Source organism: Rhyacophila brunnea, unplaced genomic scaffold (assembly GCF_057557595.1).
Source record: "Rhyacophila brunnea isolate RB1 unplaced genomic scaffold, BYU_Rbru_1.0 scaffold_2, whole genome shotgun sequence".
NCBI classification, from domain to species: Eukaryota; Metazoa; Arthropoda; class Insecta; order Trichoptera; family Rhyacophilidae; genus Rhyacophila; species Rhyacophila brunnea.
In genome coordinates, this window is record NW_028232859.1 from 15507642 (window position 1) to 15532373 (window position 24732).

Below are 24732 nucleotides of genomic sequence, written 5' to 3' on the forward strand. Positions count from 1 at the left end.
TGTTAATAAGAGATCTTCGTATTAACTGCATGTTAATAATTTTCAACACTCCTGCATGTTTTTTTTCGCTAATTAATATAGCTATATTTTTGTATTTAAATTACATGTCTACGATTTTTTATGAATAATAAAATAACTGAACAAAATATTATATTTATGGTTTTTAAATTCCCCTAATTAGATAGATTATATTCATGAGTGAGGAAATATTAAAATATACCACTAGAAACACTACTTAAAACCGAAAAAAACGCGTTCGAAATTGTTAAAAACTTTTAGTAGTCCGTACTTTGAAAAATGGAATTTCTATATTCCAATATGTGATTTATAAAGCTACGTAATACGTGTGAAATATTTAGGTGACGTACATGAGTGAAACTATTTTTTAATTAAATTGCACGACGTTGTTGGCATTGTCCTAATACATAATTACAGTTCCCTCGACAATTTCATTCAAACTCGACGGCATATTATTGTGCTTGCACAGTTCCGTCAGGCGAAACAGCGTGACTTCCTTCCAAGTTTCAACAAGATTTATACAGTAAGTACAATTTCTACTTCACAACTACATAACCCTCATGCCGGTAATAGTTACAATAGTTACACCATTTATCGATGTAGTTAAAAATAATCAAAGTCTAATAAAAATATATATGCCAAAGATTGTTCAATTTGAAACATCATAACGTCTAAATTGACAGGCGATAAATTGTGTTCATTATGATAGTTGACACCACCATACTGTGTCCCAAAAATATTGTATGTAGGTACCTACTTCTGTTGACGTAATAGTATTAAAATAGTAGTTAAATGTGTATAAAGTCCGAATGATAGCATCCCCAAGCATGGTACCATATTATTTCGAATCGAATGATATTTATTTCCAACTTTATTAATGGTATGTAACAGGTAGCAATCTCCACAGGTTATTTCCAGTTCCAACTTACCCATTGAAACCGCGGCACAACTCCTCATTTATTTTATTTAAGTAGGTAGGTAGTGACATATCTAGGGGTGTCGGGTATGGGAAGTTCATGGGCATGTCAGTAGGTACCCGAAAATAGTCAAATTTTAATGTAACTTACTTTCGTACATGGCAATACCTTTCAAATTAGGTAGGTACCTACCTGTAAATTATTCATTAAATTTACCTACTTAATTAGTTTACATTTAATTTTTTTTAAATTAATATTTCATTCAAATCAAATGATCTTCGATGTGTTCTACAAGTCTTAAAAAATCCTGAAAAAATGATAGTATTTGCTCGGACTGCTTTTTGGGCACCCTTTAAAATTATCCCACTGATCAGTGCCACGGACGAGTTAACTCACCAAAGCATGTATGTTGCGTCAGGCCACGGGTGAGTTAACTCGCGGGTTCTTGCAAACGTCATAACTTCTGAATTAACTGTTTGTGTATATTTTCTAAACAATATTTATCATTTTAGTGTGAAAATATTCACGATAAACTCGAGAGACATGTTGATTTGGTAAATTTTCACAAATATTTATCATTCTGTTCCTATTTCATATTTTTTAATGGATTTATTTTATTACAAAAATAGTTGGCCTGCAAGTGTCCACCTAGTAAAAATTGGATGGCAGTGATAAGGTTAAAAGGATAATGAGACGTGGCCCCACAAGGGGGGGGCTGACAGGGCTCTAGCCTGGGGGCCCGACGTGACGGGTTGACCAGATAACTGAGATAAACACACATGACAATTTTTCTGTAATTATAAAATATGTGATTGTGCAATGCATTTTTTTTTATTATTGTGTCAATACTCAACTTCATAATTTAAGTGTATGTATTAAAATATACAAAAAATCACTAAAATTACACTGAATATGCTTAATTTTACCTTGAACATCTTTTGAAATACTCTAGGGAAGGGTGGAGGTAGGCTGCAGAGATCTGACATAGGTGTGTATTATTTTTGTCGGATTTTAACAGTGCACCTCTATTGTTATCATTTGGTCTCGGCAGGTTTTAATTAAATTTTAAAAACTAACCAATTCCAACTTCAATTTGTATTCTTAATTCAATGAAAACAAATAAGTATGACCGACAAAGTGTAGTGTGCTATAATTATATTGAATCTCGACAGCCTACCTACATTGCGTCAAACTGCCTTTAATTTTAATGATAGATAGGGGGCCCGTCAAAGGTTCTGGCCTGGGGTCCCGCTTCAGAATGTGGGGGCCATTGCAGGTATAATTGAACATGTGTAGCAGAGACATCATCGATATCCCTAGATGACATGGCTCAAGCATAAACTAGCACTATCTAAATATAAAAGAAAGAAAAGATCTAAATATATTTGTGGCATGTGGAAGTTATTTGACCATTATAATATGTACTCGTGTAAAAAAATTACATGCCACTCAAGTATTCATTTCATTATTTGTAGCTAGTTTAAGACGATACATCAGTGAAACGGCAAATAATTTTCAACTATAGGCGCGACTAAATTTTGGACTCGCTGGCATTCGGAGAGCGAACATCGAGGTGTCAATATGTCAATTTGTTTCGTGAGGGCGACGGGGGTATTAATTCTTAAATCGTGTAAAGATGACTAAAAACGTTACCCATTTACATGAAAAAGAAAACATGTCAATGAATATATATTATTATTGTTACTAATAGAACAATAAACAGAACATTAAATGGACGCATGTTTGATTTATATGACAAATTATATTTTGTTCGGCATGCGTCATTTGCACCCGCGATCCGCAATCCGCGCATCGCCTAGCCAAGATCTTTTTAGACCATGCCTCAACTGAGGTATAGCCTTAAGAACAGTTGAACTGAATATAATTGTCATTATGATTCATCTAAGCATATATTTAAAACATTGCATTACACTTGTTCTTTTGAAAAATCACTGCTTTTGCATAATTTATTATTATGTCATGTTTCATTGGCCCCAAAGGATAATGACACATTTCAATGGAATTATAGCCAAAACTGATTGACACTTCAAAGGTCATTCCAAAACTGCTAATATGCATTACAGTGATTTTTAAAAATAGCTGTAAGTAATAATTAACAATGGTTATTTAGATTTTATAGAAATGATTCATAATATAGTAGTCAAGGCCGGACATAAACCTGCTTATCCTTTTATGTTCCGCGAACCTGTAACCGCCCAAAAGGAGACGTGCTTTGCGACCACGGTCGCTCTACAGTGGTTATCTGAACGTTAAGCAACATGTCTGAATTAGTGGCAAATGCTGCTTTCATATTTATTCATTACTAGCTGAAGTACCCGGCTTCGCACAGGGTCACTTCGTGGTTATATTTATCTTAGATATTTGAAAAATAATAAGAGTTAATTATTTTTTTAATATTAAAATATCTGTGTAATACAATATGGCAATATGAAAATAATTCTAATAGGAGTAAAGGTCAAACATAAGAACACTAAATTAAAATCGAATCCAAAATATGAAAACGTTATTAATGTTATTAATATGTAGTAAAAAAAAAATCAAAATTGGATGGAACAAACAAACAACAAACTTTGTATTTTATATAATAATAATTTAGAAACCTTCGCAAGTGTGCGCACAACAACTGACAAAAGTTTCATCGCAATCGGATGAATGGTATAGGAACGCATACGAATATTAGAAGAAGATGATTTTCTAAATCAGAAATCTTCGTGGGCATGCGCATGACAACTCACCAAAGTTTCATTGCAATCGGATTAATGGTATAGGAACGCATACGAATAGAAGAAGAAGAAGATGGTTGTACTAATTCAAAAACCTTCGCGGGCGTGCGCACAACAACTGGTCAAAATTTCATCACAATCGGATGAATGGCATAAGAACGCATACAAATAGAAGAAGAAAAAGATGATTGTACTAATTCAGAAACCTTTGCGGGCAAGGGCGCAACACTTGATCAAAATGTCATTGCAATCGGATGAATGGTATAGGAACGCATAAGAATAGAAGTAGAAGATGATTTTCTAATTCAGAAATCTTCGTGGGCATGCGCACGACAACTCACCAAAGTTTCATTGCAATCGGATGAATGATGTAGGTACGCATTCGAATAGAAGAAGAAGATGATGGTTTTACTAATTCAGAAACCTTCGCAGGCGTGCGCACGACAACCCACCAAAGTTTCATTGCAATCGGATGAATGGTATAGGAACGCATACGAATAGAAGAAGATGGTTGTACTAATTCAGAAACCTTCGTGGGCTTGCGCACAACAACTGGTAAAATTTTCATCGCAATTGGATGAATGGTATAAGAACGCATACGAATAGAAGAAGATAGAATGAAGAAGAGGAAGAAGATGATGATTTTTCTAATTCAGAAACCTCATGGATGTGCATACAACCACTTACCAAAATTTCATTGCAATCGGATGAATGGTATAGGAACCAAGGAAGAAGAAAAAGATAGTTGTACTAATTCAAAAACCATTGCGGGTGTTACCACAATAACTGACGAAGGTTTCATCGCAATTGGATGAATGGTATAGGGACCATACGAATAAAAGAATATAGAATGAAGAAGAAGAAGAAGAAGATGGTTGTACTAATTCAGAAACCTTCGCGGGTGTTGGCACAATTATTGACGAAAATTTTATTGCAATCGGATGAATGGAATAGGAACGCATACGAATAGAAGAATATAGAATAGAAGAAAAAGAAGAAGAAGAAGATGATTGTACTAATTCAAAAACCATTGCGGGTGTTACCACAACAACTGACGAAAGTTTTATTGCAATCGGATGAATGGTATAGGGACCATACGAATAAAATAAGATAAAATGAAGAAAAAGAAGAAGAAGAAGATGGTTGTACTATTTCAGAAACCTTTGCGGGTGTTAACACAACAACTGACGAAGGTTTTATTGCAATCGGATGAATGGTATAGGGACCATACGAATAAAAGAAGATAAAATGAAGAAGAAGAAGAAGATAGTTGTACTATTTCAGGAACCTTTGCGGGTGTTAACACAACAACTGACGAAGGTTTCATCGCAATCGGATGAATGGTATAGGAACCATACGAATAAAAGAAGATAGAATGAAGAAGAAGAAGAAGATGATAATTTTTCTAATTCAAAAACCTTTATGGATGTGCATACAACCACTTACCAAAATTTCATTGCAATCGGATGAATGGTATAGGAACCATACGAATAAAAGAAAATAGAATGAAGAAGAAGAAGAAGAAGTGAAAATTTTTCTAATTCAGAAACCTTCATGGGTGTGCATACAACCACTTACCAAAATTTCATTGCAATCGGATGAATGGTATAGGAACGCATACGGGACAGACAGTCATTTTTATATATTAGTATAGCCTATACTCTTCCCGCAAGTGCAAGCAATAAGTTTACAAAGTTTTATCGCAATCGGATGAACGGTATGGCTGCGTATTAAATACGAACAAACAAACACACAAATACACAAACACACAAATACACAAACACACAAATATTAATTTTTATATATTAGATTTGGTAGAAGATCATATTACTTGTCATTTTATTGGGCTCTCATTTTCTTAAAGCTCACAATTTTATGCTTCCTCTTCCTCGATTTTTAAAAACAATTTTCTCTCTCCTGGATCCCTCTTTAGCTTTATGGTAAATCCAGCCCTGATATGAGGGATGATTTCTTAGAAGTGCATTTATTATATTGTATTAAAACACCAATTGATGCCACGGCTGCCCAGTTTTAATATATAGGCATAATATGCATAGATAGACCTACAACACATGTAACGTTAATTATTACCACTGTGACATCTATTGAAATCTCCAAATAGGTATGTGAAGATTTACAAGTATAAATCAAAACAATTATTTTTCCAAAATTTTAACTGATTTATACTTAACCTTATCACTGCCAGCCAATTTTTACTAGGTGGACACTTGTAGACCAGCTAATTTCGGAATAAAATAAATCCTTTAAAAAATATGAAATAGGAACAGAATGATAAATATTTGTGAAAATTTACCAACACAACATGTTTATCGAGTTTATTGTGAATATTTTCACATTAAAATGATAAATATTGTTTAGAAAATATACACAGAATGTTTATTCAGAAGTTATGACGTTTACAAGAACCCGCGAGTTAATTCGTCCGTGGCACGGATCAGGTTAACCTTAATTTGTTAGTTTGGATAGTTTAGATTAGGTTAGGTTTGGTTAGGTTAACCCAACAAATAATCCAGTATACCTATCGAATATTTTCAAAATGTGTTTGCCGCTTCCACTTATACCAATATTTTTTTTTTATCTCAATTCCTGTTAATGTACCTACATATTACACTGATTTTTATTGATTAATTAGGATACCTAAATATAGATAACCTTTTTCATTCTAAAAGATCAATTTACTGGAAATAAATAGTTTGTCACGTATTTGGAATCCAAAATTTTTTATAATATACTTAAATATATATTGATAATATTTTTGGAGTATATGTTTGACCTTAATCCTAAAAGTTCTTCTTTAGGACCTGAAGATGAAATAAATCATACAAATTTGTGCTGTATCATTTATGTCACAAGACTCGTCAACTGCTATTGATAAAGCTGAAACCAATTTAAGATCTTCGACTTGCTGGTTGATTATATTCGAAGACATTTTGACGGTTCTATCTTTCACTGTTTTAGCTCGTACATGGTCATTTGTGGCAGAGCCACACTCAGGGGCCAAAGAGCCACATGCGGCTCGCGTGCCGCGGTTTGCCGACCACTGGGCTAGGGCATATTAAATATTAATCAATCAATATAAGTATAGATAGCATCGTAATGTTCACGTCATAAATATCAGCCATAACATAGGAACACATTATTGCATTCAAAACAAGAAATCGGAACGTAAAAATCAATGTAAAATAATATATTATTAAGATAACATTAAATTTATTTTATGATATGAACATAGTCACTCAAAATTAACAGTGATTCTGTAAAAATAGAAAAAATTAAATATTGCAGTCATAAAAGTGTAATAAACAAATTGCTTCATTCTTTAATTTCAAGTACCTTCTCATATTATTATTATCATGCCCTTCTTCACACTCTCAATGATAAGTGTGGAAATTTCCCCAAGTTAACATTAACTTCTTTATCTATGTGTGTTATTCATTGAATGTTAGGTCAGAAGTTCACTTGTAGAACGCACGTGACCCCCCTCAGACTCATCAACGTCATTCGATTTGTTTTCGTGTTGATTTCCTATGCATGTTTTTGTTATTATGTTATTGGTGTTACATAAACTACCAGTTTGCTATCTTCAGCGTATTATACCAAACTGACAACAGTCATTTGTTTGAATCCACAGTTAAAAATAGTGCAATGCAGTCAAGATTTCAAGCATAATTCGTAATACATCATTTGATCGATATAGGTACTTACCTAAAAAAATATTTTAATTTAAATATTCACCACAATCAATCGACAGGTATGTGAAGTCTTCCTTTGTATATTTTTGTTGAGTTTTTGTGTATAGCTCTTTTCAGTAACATTGTGCCTACAAACTGACAGACTGGTCTCTAGTAGAAAGATGATGCCATTATCTTTTGTATGAAAGTTTATTGTGCATAATATAGTGAATAATGATAATTGTCATGCAATTATGTATGTATATTCAGTCAAACACATAAATGTGGATTAATTTAGCTTAGGTAGAGTGTTTAGCCAACTAAAAATCCTTGTAAAGAGTATAATATACATTCACACGTGATTCACCTTCACGATCTTATAAATAGTAGGGTTTTTTTTGAAGTTATACTTCTTTTGGCGCGTTTGGGAAATCAGATCAGAGTGTATTTTTGGCGTGTGACATGTAACATAATTTATTTTTTCACACGAAAAAAAACGCACTCAATTGGATTCGAACCACCGATTGTTCGGTTATCAGCCGAACGCACTACCACTGCTACTTTTTATACCCAATTTACGTGTGCATGGATTTACTGCTGACAGTACGTATTATCGCAGCCATAACAAAAAATGCACGTGTAAACACGTATTACCGTGCAAGTTGCAAAATTACATGCATGAATGAAAAAAGTTCAGAAGCTTCTGAAATTTTATGCAATAATTGGTACTTGCATGGCGGTGCGCATGCATAGTAGAACAATAGTGGCGAACTTGCCGGAAGAAATACACACTACACCGTGTAGAATATTTTGACATTTACCGATTATCTGTCTGAATCTGTCAAATAGCACCATTCAATGACAACATCGCATCCTGCTTATGCTTGAAGAATGAGATTGGAGAGACAGTCAGCACTTTTATGTGTAAACAGTTATTATCACGATAGTTTAAAATACACACTATTGGTGCAAGTAAATCCATGCATGTGTGCAGGCGCTATTAAAATGCACATACACAAAAATCCTACAGAATCCACTGTCATTTGTGACTACTGTGAAATCAGCTGCACAATAGTGATGCATAACCTCATTGGCTGCACACCATTTCGTACCAATGAACGGCCCCGATTACCTTGCACGACAAAAACTAAACTATATACTTAAATTTTCTAACGTATTCTTAATGATTAAAATCTAACAACACAGGTGGTTAGATAAAGTAAGAGAAAAGTTAATTATTTTTCAACTATTTCCAAAGAAAATTCACACAATAACATAGTAAAACTAATAAGTATTAAGTATGTAGGATTTATTACTGTCATGAAATGAAATTGATCTTCCACAAGTCAGCTCAGTAAAGTATTCAGTGTGTGAATTGCAAATCGAATACCATTTGATTATTACATAGTTGCCAGATGTGTCTTATATTGTGAGATTAATATTAGCTCATTCAGTAATTAAAACAAACAGTGAAATACAATCAACTTTTTCCTTTTTGTTACTTATCTATAAGAATTACAATATAACACGTGTAATACATATGGCGAAACCAGATATTTAGATTACATCACATAATTTTGAATAATAAATTATTTACAATCATCATTATATTTATTGGAGGTATTGCTGAATACCCGATTCGTGAAATTATTGTTTGCTAAATCAGTAATAAGTAAATGAAATTGTAAATATTTATAATTCTCAATCTTTTGAGTATGTTTTTATGACAGTATAATATAATTTTCCTTAGTATTTTGCTGAGCAAGCAATGCACGTTTATATCTATTTTGATTTATCCATGCAATTTGCATTGATATTACATCAAATACAGAATTCAGAAAGCCATCAAATAAAAAGGTTCAGTGTCCTACTTGATGTCCAGTTTATCTATTGAATACTGGTCTCCGTTAAATATTTTATAATTCTATTATACCAATCTCTACCAATCAAGGCTATGTATTCATTTAGTGTTATTTTGTTTTGATTTACAGCTGGTGAAATGTTGCCCAGAAATCGTCCCATTTCCAGACGAAAGTGTGCTGAGTCTCCGTCTACATGCTGCGGAAAGGAGAATGACTCCGTCGTAGAAAATAAACCTGAATCAAATGTGGACACCACAGATAAGGGTGTCGTTATACACACCGACCATAGAGTGGGCAGAGGTGCTGTGTCATCAGGTAAATAATTCTCATTTTCTTATTGCTGTATCTCATTTTTATTGACACTGACCACCAGGTCCACCGCCCGATAGTAATTAATTATTTAACATTTATCTTGGCTTATAAAGAAATCATTTAATTACGAGCATTTATTAATTGTAATTGAATACGTGTATTAATTAAGACGCTAAGTACCAAAAAAATAAAAACTGACATTTTTATAGAAAAATGTTCTACGTACCAACGCCAATTAGGTCAACTATGGTCTAAGTGCCTCAAGCAAGTCAAAAAAATACAGCAAAATATTTATATTTGGTGACGTTGTAAGTCCGTTGGCGTGTTTTATTTATAATGATGTAAGTACCACTGCAGTGGTCAATGTCATTCAATATAAAATGGCTGACGAGGTGTGTTGACACTTGCGAGTTCTTAATTCCTAAAGCTGCCGAGATTGCTTCACACTATGAAACCACATTTTTCAAAATGTCCGCTTCATGCAATTTTACTGCAATGACTTAGTATTTTGTAACCACAGGCAATACTACTTTTTGGTACATAGCACCTTAATTAATACACGTATTCATATGTGCTCTACAGATAATGACAATTAATTTATTTATATGTATTCAAATTAGGAATGGAATGTTTGGATTATATTGAGCTTCTTAATTCATGTATTTAAAATGTATGAAAAGCGAAGAATGGGAAATTGAGTATTTCTTTGTGATGGTGAATGAAAGTGTTGTTTAATTTGTTACATCTCAGTGTCCTCAGCCAAATATAATACGTTTGTTACGTATGACAATGGGAGACCCTGTTGGACCATTGTCAGTTTTAATTCCGGATAGTAGATCACAGCCCTTTTCAGGTTGGACATGTCTGCAATACATAATAGTTTGTATTTTGTGGATGTTACACTTTTTGTTTCCTTGACTCATATTGCCATGCCAGATACCTCAATGCCAGTGGCGAAGGGTGGAGGTTAGCTGTTAATATTTGACATAAATAGTGCACATTAAACTTCGTCAGTCATTTTTTATTTGTTTTTAAGACTACAATTTACGGATGGTGTTGGTTAGTTTTTAAAAATCAATAAAACCTTATCTAAAACAAACCATAATAGTTTTAGTATGTTATGGACGTTTCGACAAAATAGTGCACACTTTTTCATTCATACTTATTTGTTTTCGTTGAATTAAGAACACATATTACACATGTTGTTGGTTAATTTTTAATTCATTAGGCCCTGCCAAACCAAACCATAGATAAAAAATATTATTCTATCTACCTATAAAATATCCAAAATTATGTATGGTATAATGGCATAATTTTAGATATTTTATAGATAGACGACTATTTTTTCACTATTATCTATATGGCTTCGTTTTTGCAGTGTTTAATTGAATTTTAAAAAACTAACCAACACCATCTGTAAATTGTAGGCTTAGTTCAATGAAAACAAATACGTATGACTGACAAAGTTTATTACTGACTATTTATGTCGGATCTTAACAGCCTACCTCCACCCTTCGCCACTGCTCAATGAATACTGAAATTTTATTCCTATTGATTAAATATTCCTATGTTCAAGGACACCTAGCCTTTTGAAAACATTACCACTAATGTGAATCAGTCATAGTGTCTTAAAAAGTTTCAAAGAATCTCTTGTATTTTTTCTTTCACAGGTTTGACACACGAATGTGGAGTTTTTGGCGCAATAGCTGCTGGAGATTGGCCCACGCAAATAGATATCGCCCAAGTTATCTGCCTAGGATTAGTGGCATTGCAACATAGGTAAATTGAATATTCGTTCAGACTTTTACGGTTATTTGTTGTTTTTTTTTTCTTAAATATTTGGGCTTTTTCCGTGTGTTCTTCCTTCTCCTTTATCTCTTGAGAATGGTCAGTGCAATGAGCTCGAAATGTTGACGGTGAAGGAGAAGGAAAAACACATGTGACATTTCAAATACCAAAAAATATAGGTAAGTTAAGATAAAAAATTGGTATCATAATCAAATCGCAATGACCGAGCGGTAACGTGTTGCATTACATTATAGTTGTGGTTCTTGGGCTCGAATCCTGAGTCTGGAAAATCATTTTTTAATGTTTGTTTGGAACTAGATCTAATAGGTTGAGCATGTGGTTAATATCCACTTTTCGTAAAAAATAAAAATCTGTTGCAAAATCATATCGTGAGGCAGCCAAGATCCTCAAATTAGAGTTGATTATAAAAATATAATACAGTACAATCTCAGTAATGCGCCGCTCGATTATCCGACAACTACTATAATCCGCCGTTATTTTTACTAGTTGAAAACACAAAATCAAGCTCTATAATTCGCTGGTAGTCGATAATCACACGGTATTCGAGACACACAAACTAAAGCTTTTGGTCATAGGGAAAGCCAAGAATCCTAAGCCATTCAAGAATATCTGCCTCACTGAACAACTGGTTGTGTCAAGTGATTTATTGTTTAATATTTAGTTAATAAACTTAGTTTATAAAATATGTATAATTTAGTAAATATTTAATTTTGATTATAAATAAAACCGTAATTTGCGAGTACAAATTTCTCAAAAAACTATTTTTACGAAATACTTTACCATATTTTGTATGTATGGACTATAATCCGCCGCTTTCACTAATTGGACAGTTGTCTGGTTTTTGGGGTGGCGAATTACTGAGAGAGTACTGTATGTATATACAGATCATGTGGTAAATAGTAAAAATAAGAGTTATAATTCATTCATCTATTTGGGTCAAGATTTAATTCTTCGGGTGAAGATATTTCGAAAGTAAGCTAATTTTTTGATTACAGAGGACAGGAATCAGCCGGAATAGTGACAGCAGAAGGCGATAACCCCAATAAATTCTACATCCACAAAGGAATGGGCCTCATCAGTAACATCTTCAATGATGAAGCCATCAAGAAACTGAAAGGAAACGTCGGCATTGGACACACCAGGTAATGATTCCTCAATAACAATAGTATCAAACTACATGAGCTCCTCCACTTTATAAAAATAGATAATTATATTGTGTGACAATGTTTCAGTTTCCTACTTTTTAAAAGAAAATGGAGAATCCCAGTGTCATTTTAGATCAACACTGAAACATGGAAGTCCGAAAACTCTTTTAAATATATCTATTGGTTGGAAGTAGAGGAGCTCCCGTGAGTGAAAGGTGATATAAATTATTATGTCACTGCCAGATTATGTGGTTTGTTAATTTGGGTGTAATTTTACTATGTTTTCAGAATGGTTGAATGAAATCATTTCAGGTATTCGACATCGGCGGCATCAGAGGAAGTGAATTGTCAGCCTTTTGTGGTGCACACAGCCCACGGAGCTCTCGCCCTCGCACATAATGGAGAACTGCTTAACTGCCAGAGTCTACGGAGAATGGTAACGAGTCATTTTTTCATCTACATGAAATAATCCCAATGATTATATTATTCAGTTTTTGTTATATAATATGTACATAGTAAAATTTTAGTTACATGAGTCTGCCTTGGTAGACAAAGCAGGATACTGTGTCTCTAGGCTCGTAATGGCAGTCTGTGACTTGCCTCGCGAATAGTCTAAGCACATCTTTACTTATCATGATGAGATTTTATATATTAATGCTTCACAATACTGAACACGTTTATCAATATTTTATACAATAATGTGTGTTTATTTATTCTCTGAAAATTCAATAACAAACTTAAATAAACAATAATCAAAATGACTTCTTACGCTGTGTGTAAAGTTACACCAAGGTAAGAGACTGACCATGACCCACAATCTGTATGTGTTAATATTGTTATTACAGTAAATCCTCGTTAGTAAGAACACTGATAATTCGAAATTTGCCCTTGAAGGAAAGTCCCTTGAACATTATTTTCATATAAAACCATACCTCTAATTTGAATGTTCGATTTTCTTAACACGTTGATCGCCATGGGGGTCACCGGTGACCGGCATCGGATTACGTTCAGGGGGCCATGGGGGTCACCGGTGACCGGCAAAGAAGACCTGCCTTAGAGTTGTTGTACAGCGCCGGCGGGCACGCGCGCAGTGCATTTTTCGATACGCGGTGACCGGCATGGCCCTTCTGTATATTACTGCCACTTGGCCTGAAAATATGTCTTCCCAGTCACAAAATATAGGCTCACTAATGTAAAGAATGTACATAATGAAAAAAAAAAGTTTTCCTTTTAAATTGTAAATGTGTTTTTGTTGATATAAAAATAAAAATTAAATAGATGATAAAAATGTAAGTTATAAAAAATATGTAAAAAATAAAAAAATAGAATAAAAAAATGATTATAAGGTATGTATACGTATATTTCCAGTTTATGTGTATCCAGGTATTATACTACCCAATTTGAAAACTTTTATTCCGTATTTGTGCCTTTTCTGTTTATTATACTATCAAAATCTAAATATAATTCGACCGCGAAATGGCACCATGCTCTCGTCAACACATATGGACAGGTGACCGGCGAAGTGGCCGGCCCGGCGCAATAGAATAAATTAACTTGTTGGCGCCGCGACGGACACATGTGGCCGGCACATCATAAAAACCAATATTTACGTAAAAAAAATCATCAAAATGAAAAAAAACATTATATTCTTTCATTACCTATCAAATAATACCTTAGAGACAAATAATCATTTTTTAACTATTTTATGTAAAACTAGTTGGCGATCAATGTGTTAAGGGGACGTGCTCAGCGTGGGTCAAAATGGAGCTTTTTTTCTATCTTCAAAGCATGATCCTGGTTCATGTTCACCCATGTTCAAACACACGCGTTAACATCATTTTACTCCCTACTTCAATTATAGTTTGTCAATTTATGTCCCCCCTTAAAACATCAAAAATTACTTATTTTATGAAGGTAATAAAAATAATCCTGACATGGTATTTGCACAGATTTTAAATTGTATCGGAAATTGGTTGGCTAATTTAGAAATTGGAAATTTTTTTTTTCAAAATTTTAATATTTTCCCCCCATACATTTCATATTTCGTAATTCGAATTTTTTTTCGATTTTCGGTCCCACGGAATTCGTATGAACGAGGTTTTACTGTATTTTTATAGCAATGTATCTCATTTCTTTTGGTCTTAATTATACTCTTTCAAACGCTAAAACATGAAGATATATATTATAGATTAGGCATAAGAATAATGTATCGTTTGAGAACCAGACCTCTTTTAATGAACGTTGAAAACAGTTTTGGGTACAAAATTTATAATCAAATATTCAACTTGGTTATCCATGCACTTCGCTCTCTATAGTCCTCAGTTAATATTGAGAGATATGATATTCTGCCATCAATATCATGTTTAGCGGCCAGGTCAACTCTCTTTACTAATTCATTTTTACTTCCAGGTCTTAGCCCGCGGAGTTGGCTTATCCACCCAATCCGATTCAGAGCTGATTACGCAAGCACTATGCGTCAGTCCTGCATCCGAAGAAGAAGGCAGTGGGCCTGACTGGCCAGCGAGGATACGCGCTCTGATGGAATTGGCGCCCCTATCTTATTCCCTTGTTATGATGACAAGTGACAAAATCTATGCAGCCAGAGATCCATTTGGAAACCGACCGCTTTGCATTGGGAAGATATTGCCTTTAGGTATGAACCGTAAATATGTGCTATTTACAAAATTTAATAGAAGACTAAATTAAGACTTACACTAAATAAATACTGTTGACAATACTTGATGAAGTAACATCAATCAATTAGAATTTAGTTTATTTCAGGGATTTTTATTTATTAAGAAAAAAGTTGTAAACCTATTATGATCCATTTTGGTAATGTCACCTCTAATTAAATTATGATCAATTTATTGTGTCATGGTATAATTGTGTGTGTAAAAGCTAGCCATTGAAACTCAGCAGAACTTGTTACTAGACAACGTTATTGCTTGTTATTATTGTTGCTATTACTGTTAACGCTTGAGACTTGCGACACTACGTCTGCTTTTGTTCCAATAACGTAGCAATACATCGACGGCTCGAGTGTGAAACGTTATTGCTATGGTAGTACTTATGCTGTCATATGGTTATTATGCCTGTCACCGACATCTTAGTCGCTGCATTCCAACAATTGGTTTTTAAGTGATTGTTGACTTCCAGTCAACACGTTAAAAAAGAAATACAGTCGCACTTGGTTATTACGATCATGGATATAGCGAGATCTCGGATGTAACGAGAAAACATTCGTTGACATTTTAGTTTATGATTTTCTCCATACATTTATTCACTTTTATAACGAGCTACTTATCGGTTATACTGAGCTAAAATATGGTCAAAAATTTTCTTAAAACTGTTAATGTGTCAATCGTTTAAAAACATATCGACCCTAAGCAATAAAATCCGACCGGACAGGATGCCACCGGAATCGGATTACGTTTATGATACTAGTTAAGTGTCTAAGTACCTACCTAATTGGTGTTTTCGCCAATTGAAAAAGTATACACGCATAAGGTTGAAATTGCATGTAAAAAATCTAGTTTCTAAAGTCACTAGGTACGAGGGTGGGTCAATAATTCCTTAGAAAAAAGCATTAAAACAGTTTTTATTTTTGTATTTTTTTTTTATTTCTCAACATAATCTCCTTGGAGCTCAATACACTTGGTTAGACGTTTCTCAATTTTTTTTAAACCGTCAGAAAAATAAGTTTTCGGAAGGTCCTCAAAATAAGCATTTGTCCGATCGATGACTTCTTCATTTGAAAAAAAACGTTGTCCACTTAGCCATTTTTTTAAGTTTGGGAAAAGGAAAAAGTCACTGGGGGCTAAATCTGGCGAATACGGTAGGTGGTCGACCAATTCGAACTTCAATTCTTCAATTTTAGCCATTGATCGTAAACATGTGTGAACACGGGCATTGTCCTGATGAAAGAGGATTTTTTTCCTGTTTAAATGAGGCCGTTTTTCTTCAATTTCGTTTTTTAGCTGGTCCAATAAAAATGCATACTAATTCCCTGTTATTGTTTTTCCTTTTTCTAAATAGTCAACGAAAATAATTCCACGTGCATCCCAAAATACAGTAGCCATAACCTTACCAGCTGATTTTACGGTTTTCGCCTTCTTTGGACATGGTTCGCCTTTCGCAATCCACTGCTTTGACTGTTCTTTCGTCTCGGGAGTATAGTGGTGTATCCATGTTTCATCTACAGTCACAAAGCGACGAAAAAATTCATCCGGATTGCGTTGCATGAGCGACAACAGGGCTTTAGAGGCCACCACCCTATTGCGTTTATTGTCGACTGTGAGCAAACGCGGCACCCATCTTGCAGAAACTTTTTTCATGCCCAATTTGTCATGTAAAATAGAAATGACGCTACCTTTTGAGATCCCTGTAACCTCAATTATCTCACTCAACTTTAATCTTCGGTCACTTAACACCATATCGTGGATTTTATTGATCATTTCTGGTGTAGTCACCTCTACAGGACGTCCTGAGCGTGGTTCATCCTTTGTTGATGTACGACCACGTTTAAATTCATTTAACCAGTTATAAATAGTTGCAAGTGAAGGAGCAGATATGCCGTGAACTAAATCCAACTCATTTTTTATTTCCTTTGCTGTTAACCCTTTTATATTAAAATGTTTAATAACAGCTCTAAACTCAATTTTCTCCATTTTTGTAAACAAGCAAATTTTTTTTTTAAATGTACGAAAATAAAAAACAACAACCCGACCAATCTGATTGAAACTTCGCAGCATACTGAATCGGTAGTGCCGCTGCATGAAAACAAACCGCTTACAGTACTAGTCGCGCCACCTGTCGGCTTTTCTAAGGACTTATTGACACACCCTCGTACCTACCAGTGTTCATTACAATAATCAACTTTTGTAGTTTATAAATGCCATGCTTGTTACGGGGAAAAATTCTAAGTTTGAATTGCAACTTTTTGTGTTATGTGACCGCTCATTTCAAAATACCTATTCTCTGATATAACGAGTAACGCTTATAACGAGCAAATTCAGTCGGTCCCATCTTCCTCGTAATAACCAAGTTCGACTGTACTAAATTACATATCACTGACTCCATCTATTGAGACTTTCCTATTAATATGATTTCAGACAAGCTAGGCAGAAGTGAAGAAGGTTGGGTAGTATCTTCAGAATCGTGTGGTTTTCTCTCAATCGGTGCTCGTTACGAGAGAGAAGTGCTTCCAGGAGAAGTCGTTGAACTTTCACGGAATGGGCCAAAGACTGTCGGCCGGGTCTATCTGCCGCCCACAGTGCACCAAGCTTTCTGCATCTTCGAGTATGTGTATTTCGCCCGCGGGGATAGTATATTCGAAGGTTAGTCAGACAAATTAAACAGGACGTGTACGACGAATGAAGATTTACTCTAGCAACATGCATGACTAAAGGCATTCACTGTGAAGTGTTAAGTATGGAACCAAAAATTGGTCACTACGGTAACTGCTTATAGAATTTATTTTAAATGTAAGAGACAACACTAGTGAACACACCTAAATAGCAAAATCAACTATACTAAGCAATGACAATAGATGTTGCAAGTACAACTGTCGATACAACAGTTCTCTGCCGCATACTATATAGTAACCAAAGAAAAATATTTTCAGTTCAAGAGAAAGGGCACATTCACGAAAAAGCTTATTAAAAACAAGCCAAAAATATGCACCAAACTAATTTGTATATTTTTTTAATAAAAATATATTTAAATTTTCCCACCATGAGTTTCACTGTATTCAATATTTTTTGATATTCGGTTGATCTTTCTGGTGTATACACTAGATGTTTTTTTTACATAATGTTATAAGCAACCACTGCAGTACCTTGCATATCTCTACCGATGTTCAGTTGGTATAGTCTGGTACCAGCCTTTTAAGCTCTGTATGCAAGGTATTGCCATTGCAACATGTCACTTTGTTTATCACCATATTTAATTTTACTGTGACAATTAAAAAGTTGAATAGTTTTTCATTTGAATTAGCATAGTTGCAATATAAAAAGCAGTCTATTCATTCGAACGGAAATGATCCAAAGTTTCTTTCATCAGGTCAAATGGTGTACTCGGTACGAATGCAGTGTGGCCGAGAGTTGGCTCGGGAAGCTCCCGTGGATGCCGATATTGTCAGTTCAGTTCCTGAATCCGGTACTGCAGCAGCACATGGTTATGCGAGACAGGTCAGTAATACATATCCCCATTTTACATGCATATTATAATACAATTACATTCAACACGCAACATATTCTCACCTTGTAAAATGACAGAATGCTAGTTAGTTGCTGACGAAATGTATAATGGAAAGATTAATTATTGACAAGACTGATGAAAGAAAGATTTTGCATTAATGGGTAATAGCAAGGCTATCTATTATAGGACGAATGCTCTTGTTCTTTGAGCTATCAGTCCGCCTATGACTCATGTGAATTAAATCTAGTATTTGTGCCCTCAGAAATGTTTTAAAAATCGCCACGGTTAAGTGATCAATTTTGGAATTAAATCGCGACAATGATATTTTTACGATTTAAAGATGGCGTTTGGCTTTGGTCAAATTTATGTATGTCATCTTTATACTTAAGTATGAACAATTTATTAAATTCTTTTATTATTATTATTCAATATTGAATACAGTTTGAAGTACCGATGTTTGAAACCTCTGAGGACACAACTATTAGATTTAACTTGCATGAGTCATAGGCAGACCGATAGGTCAAAGGACATGTGCACTCACACAGACAGTGAACGATGTGAGGTTCGAGTCCTGCTTAGTCTACATTTTTATTTAGCAAAGATATTTGGTCTTCTAAAGTTTTTCAAAATTATGTATTCAGAATCTAACATTCTGAAATTTTATGTGTATGGTGTTGAATAAAAAATAAAACTACACTTTGTATTATTTTTCTATAGTTTGATGGTATACAGACAGGGAGATAGATTATCTCAACTGACTGCATCAGACAGCAATCTACATAGCTATTACATATATAAGTATCCTTAAACCAATTTGGCCCAATACACCATGATGCTTTTATCTTTTTAGTCTGGAATCCCCTTTGCGGAGGTTTTATGTAAGAACAGATATGTGGGGCGCACTTTTATCCAGCCATCGACTCGCCTCCGACAGTTGGGTGTAGCAAAAAAATTTGGAGCCCTCTCAGAAAATGTTCGCGACAAACGACTGGTGCTCATCGATGACAGCATCGTGAGAGGAAATACAATCGGTCCCATCATCAAACTGTTACGAGATGCCGGAGCTAGAGAAGTAAGTTTTGACCGTTGTTTCTTTATCATTGTTTTTTCTATAAGTATACTTTTTTATATATGTAGTAGTTATATTACTTTTCTATCTGGAAACTGACTATGAAGATTTCAGATCGATAGTACCAATTACAAAAAAGATAGGCGAGTCTTGTGGAGATGCCTGCCATTTAACTAAACCTCTCATGGTCATGAATTGGCTGTCCGCATTCCATATCACCGAGTTTCACCTACCGTACTATGCAGTGGCGAAGAGTGGGGGTAGGTTGTTAAGATCCGCCATAAATAGTGCACATTAAACTTTGTCATATTCGTTTTCATTGAAAGAAAACTACAGTTTACAAATGGTGTTGGTTAGTTTTTAAAATTCAAGTAAAACCTGCGAAAACCAAGCCATAATAGATAATAGTCAAAAAATACTCGTCTATCTAAAAATATCTAAAATTATGGAATTAAATCCTACGTAATTTTGGATATTTTATAGATAGAATAATATATTTTATCTAGTATAGTTTGGTTTACGCAGGGCTTAATGAATTGTAAAAAATGAACCAACAATATAATGTAATATTCTTGATTTAACGAAAACAAATAAGTATGCACAATTTTGTCATATCGCCCAAAATATACCAAAAATACTATGGTTTGATTGAGGAATGGTTTGATTGATTTTTAAAAACTAATCAACACTATCTGTAAATTGTAGTCTTAGTTTAATAAAAACAAATACGTATGACTTAACAAAGTTTAATGTGCACTATCTATGGCGGATCTTAACAACCTACCTCCATCCATCGCTACTGGTACTATGCAACATTATGCCGGGTACTCATTAGCGAGCTGTAACTGTGACTGTTGCAGATACAGTAACCAGTATGGACGCCAAATAATTAATTCGCATCTAGACTTGGTTACAGTATCTGAAACGGTTACAGTTACGGCTCGCTAATGAGTAAACGACTTAAGATTACATAGTATTTTGGTTGAGTGATTATTCCCCTCCTGAAATCGACGCTTTCTGTGGCTCTGTGCGTTAGATCCATTTATGGTAAATTCGATTGTATCTTTTCAGGTTCACGTAAGAATAGCCAGTCCTCCACTTCAATATCCGTGTTATATGGGCATCAACATTCCAACGCGGGAGGAACTTATAGCAAACAGGCTGACACCACCTCAACTGGCTAAACACGTTGGTGAGCATAACTTTCAAGTCAAAAACCATTGTGAATCTACACTTGAAATCTTGCCAATCTGAAGATCATTTTGTTGAGTTTTTACTGCAATAATTATGTATAAGTATTTTGTTGAATCCCATTTGCTTAAATGATTATGTACACTAAATGAGTATATATTTCAGGTGCTGACAGTCTCTCGTATCTCAGTGTGGATGGGTTGGTAAGCGCTGTGAGATTCGGCATGAAAGCACCGGGAGGTGGAGCGGGCGGCCATTGCACCGCATGTCTAACCGGACAGTATCCTGGCGGATTACCCGACAACCCGCTCAACTGGTGATCTTTTGCCGAATGACTTCAAAATAACTTATTACTTACTCTGACAAAGTCATCCCTGTGATAACTGTCAAAGTAGCCATGACAGACAAAAGTGTATCACATCCTAGATCTGTAAAGTTGCATTACCCGATTGTGCAGGTTGCCATCAAGTTGCTGTGACAACTGTAGAATTGCAGTTTATCTATGTACCTACTCATTCGTTAGAGTTAAATCCTGTACTCTATTGTATTTTCATATAAATGATTGTGTTAAAAAGAAATTCTTTGAATTGAGTGAATCACTCACTAGTTAAAAATAATACAGTTAAGCCCTGTTAATTTTAAAAAGACAGGACTGAAAATCAAAAAAAAACATTCTAATTACAAAAAGCAAAATGTATGGCAAAAAAATAGTAAACCTTAAAAAGTTTTTTTTTTTTTTTTTAATTTTGTAGCATTGGTTCCGTTCCCGATATCATTTCTTTCAGATCAATATCAGTGGTGACTATTATGGTTCATTCATCGAATTAGTGGAAATCTCGCTATAAATAGATTTTATGAATTTTAGTGTATTTTTGATTTACGAATTTAGTGAATATTGGGAATTTCGAATTAACTGTGTTTGTATTAATGCAGTTACTGTATATGTTTTACATAGCTCGTCTGAGGTATTAGAAAATATTATTTCCATTCAAATTATGGATAAAAATATCCATTCCTATGTGACACAAGAGCGATTAAATGTTCCTTAAAAGTCATGTCTTACATTTTAATAAGAATAGAATTAATAGGTAAATCACAAATATATCCTTGTTATTCCTTACAATGCCAAAATGTTGGCATAAAGTTGTTCATATAATATGTATTTTTTTATCTTTATAATAATATTTGTATTTCCCCCTTCTGAAGAACGCTAACCTATACATTTTAAATGAATATGAGTCTGAAAGTATAGAAATCTTTCATTATAATATTATTATGTTAACTATGTATTTTTATTAATTTACTTATACCATGCTTATTCTTGTTTAAAAAGCTTGATTCATAATTAAATCTAAATTAATGCGTTCGTTATTGTTTTTAATTTGATGGTATATGAATCTACGCATCTTACCATGTCAGTGTTTTTTATAGACATTTTACGAACATTCCTTTGCCATTGCATTTTTATAAAGAAAAAAATTAGAGATATTACAAATGTCTCGCTTAAGTCTTCCTAATAAGTTTAATATATAATGACTAAGTACTATGTATTAGAAATAAGTGATTTGTGGATTAAGGTCGGTTTCTAATATCCCAAATCATTCTAATTAAATTATTAAATTTGCCTGCAGTTAATAGGCTGGGATTTTTAATTATATCTTTTATTTGTCAAAATTATTTTATGATCGTTTGAAGGTGACAAATGTATCAGAATTATACGTTGTAGATAAATCACTGCAATTATGTGTAGTGCTGTGTACGCAGACACCACGTTGGAGTAATTCTAGAAAAACCTCTGCAATGGTTATAACAAAAAATATTGCTGTAGTGGTCAATTAGTACAATTTGCAAAAGACATCCATATATTTATTTCATTCCTACCATTCCTCTTTGACATCCAAAACATAACTCATTTTGTATAGATATTGTAGACAATACATTTTAAAATAATGTATTTTTGTATTATGGCATTTTATTTGTGCCTTCGTTTCTATATGTAAGGTTTTTTATATGAATATTTTCTTTTGTATTTTTGATCAGAATTATTATACATATATTTTTTTGTGTCCGACAATACTGGTTATTTATTTTTATCCTTTTGTTTTGTTTATTCCTGCTGTTTATGCCGGAAGATTAGATGTTGTAGATGACAAGTGTGTTACAGAAATGTAAAAGAGGTTAATTCGCCATTATAGCATAAACCTTACTTTTAATTTTTTTTATTATTTTATTTACCTTACTTTTGGTTATGGGAGCCTTGGTTGGCAACATCGTCAGTCTCCACCTCAGACACGATTCCTCAGACCTCAGAGTGAACCGATTTCGGAGTTTCCAATTAATGTTGAGCATTATCGATGGAAATATGCCAAACGTATGCTTGCGGGAACTATAAATACCACCGCTCTTCCATGTATTCCGAGATTGACTGCCCCCTGCTTTTGTCACATTGTACACCATAAGCCATGGATTTTGGTCAATTACACCATAGGAATTAAAATGAAAATGTAAAAAGCTTGTACATTAATTTGTAATAAAATATGATTTCATTAAGAGTTTGAAGGGGGAATGCATAATCGAACATTCCTATTTTTATTTCCTTAACCAGTTTACATGATTTCAAATAAACCGTGAGGTATTCATATTGTATCACTTACGGCCTGCCTGCTGCAGGAGTGAGAGAAAAAGATGTGATGTGTGAATCTCAGCACTTTAGGCTAAGGTGTAGTTTCCTACCGGTGCACAGTAGAATGAGTGCTCAAAAGAAGACGAAAATTTAAGTTTCACAACGATTGGGAAATAGAGTATTTCTTAGTGATGGTCAAGACGAGAGTTTAGAGAACTTCACACTATTGCTATAACATTTATTTGTCAATTTGCAGAACCTATAAAAAGACAATCTGTCATGAGAGTAGATAAGCGGCCAGTAATACTACATTTTTGATCGTACGCGCAAAGTTTGATTTAATCTCTCATCTCTAAGATGAATGATTTATTTTCATTTTATATTCAACTAATTTTTAATACTACCTATTGATATTCCTCAATTTATATTCGCTTGTCGCATTATATTTATGCGAAAATTATAAAACAAATGACAGATTGGCAAGGGTAATTTCTAAAATCCTGTCTTACAAATTAGATAAGTGGGGTACCTACCTATTCATGAAGCATTATTTGTACATTTAAAATAAATAAATAAATATGACGATAGGTAGTTTGCATTTTGATGTTTGTTTGGCAAATTTACGTTTAAATAAAGGTGTAGTTTTAGAGACAAATAAAATATTGAATTCATTTTAGGTAGATACATATTCCCACATTCAATCGCATTCCCACAAGATTTTACCAAACAATTCGACTCACTGGTTTGGTCTGAATGGTTTGGACCAGTTTGGTTTTCCTTGCAGGAACAAACCTATTATTGGTATACAGTAGAGGTGAGTTGGAAATACTGTCACCAGTCTGTGTACTCAAGTTTCGGATGAAACTACCCATACTAAGTATTTGTGGCCCAAAAAACTTGTGTTGATATCATCGCGAGTCACTGTTCTGTGCACTCGCCAGTTGGTAGACTTTCAACACTATTGACATTAAATGTGCACAAACGAAATAGCACTTGAATATATGTATATTTTAATTTATTAGTATGTTGCGTTTGAATGTATGAATAGGTCATAAATTTTGTGTCGCAGCACAGTTGACGCACAGGCTTAGGCTTGTTATATACCGCTCAAAATATGTTTAAAATTAAAAAAAAAACACTCATTCATTTTTG

At 34.0% G+C, this 24732-nt stretch overlaps 1 protein-coding gene across 1 annotated transcript; it reads left to right on the plus strand.

Moving 5' to 3' along the window:
* Window positions 1-252: 252 nt before the first annotated feature.
* Window positions 253-23029, plus strand: LOC147071938 (amidophosphoribosyltransferase-like). Its single transcript, XM_085946363.1, has 11 exons — window positions 253-541; window positions 9363-9548; window positions 11216-11324; window positions 12350-12496; window positions 12812-12935; window positions 14909-15152; window positions 17611-17835; window positions 18560-18687; window positions 19548-19769; window positions 20838-20958; window positions 21123-23029. Exons 2-11 carry the CDS (start codon window positions 9371-9373, stop codon window positions 21275-21277), a joined length of 1653 nt encoding a protein of 550 aa, XP_085802489.1. The 5' UTR covers window positions 253-541; window positions 9363-9370; the 3' UTR covers window positions 21278-23029.
* Window positions 23030-24732: the final 1703 nt, after the last annotated feature.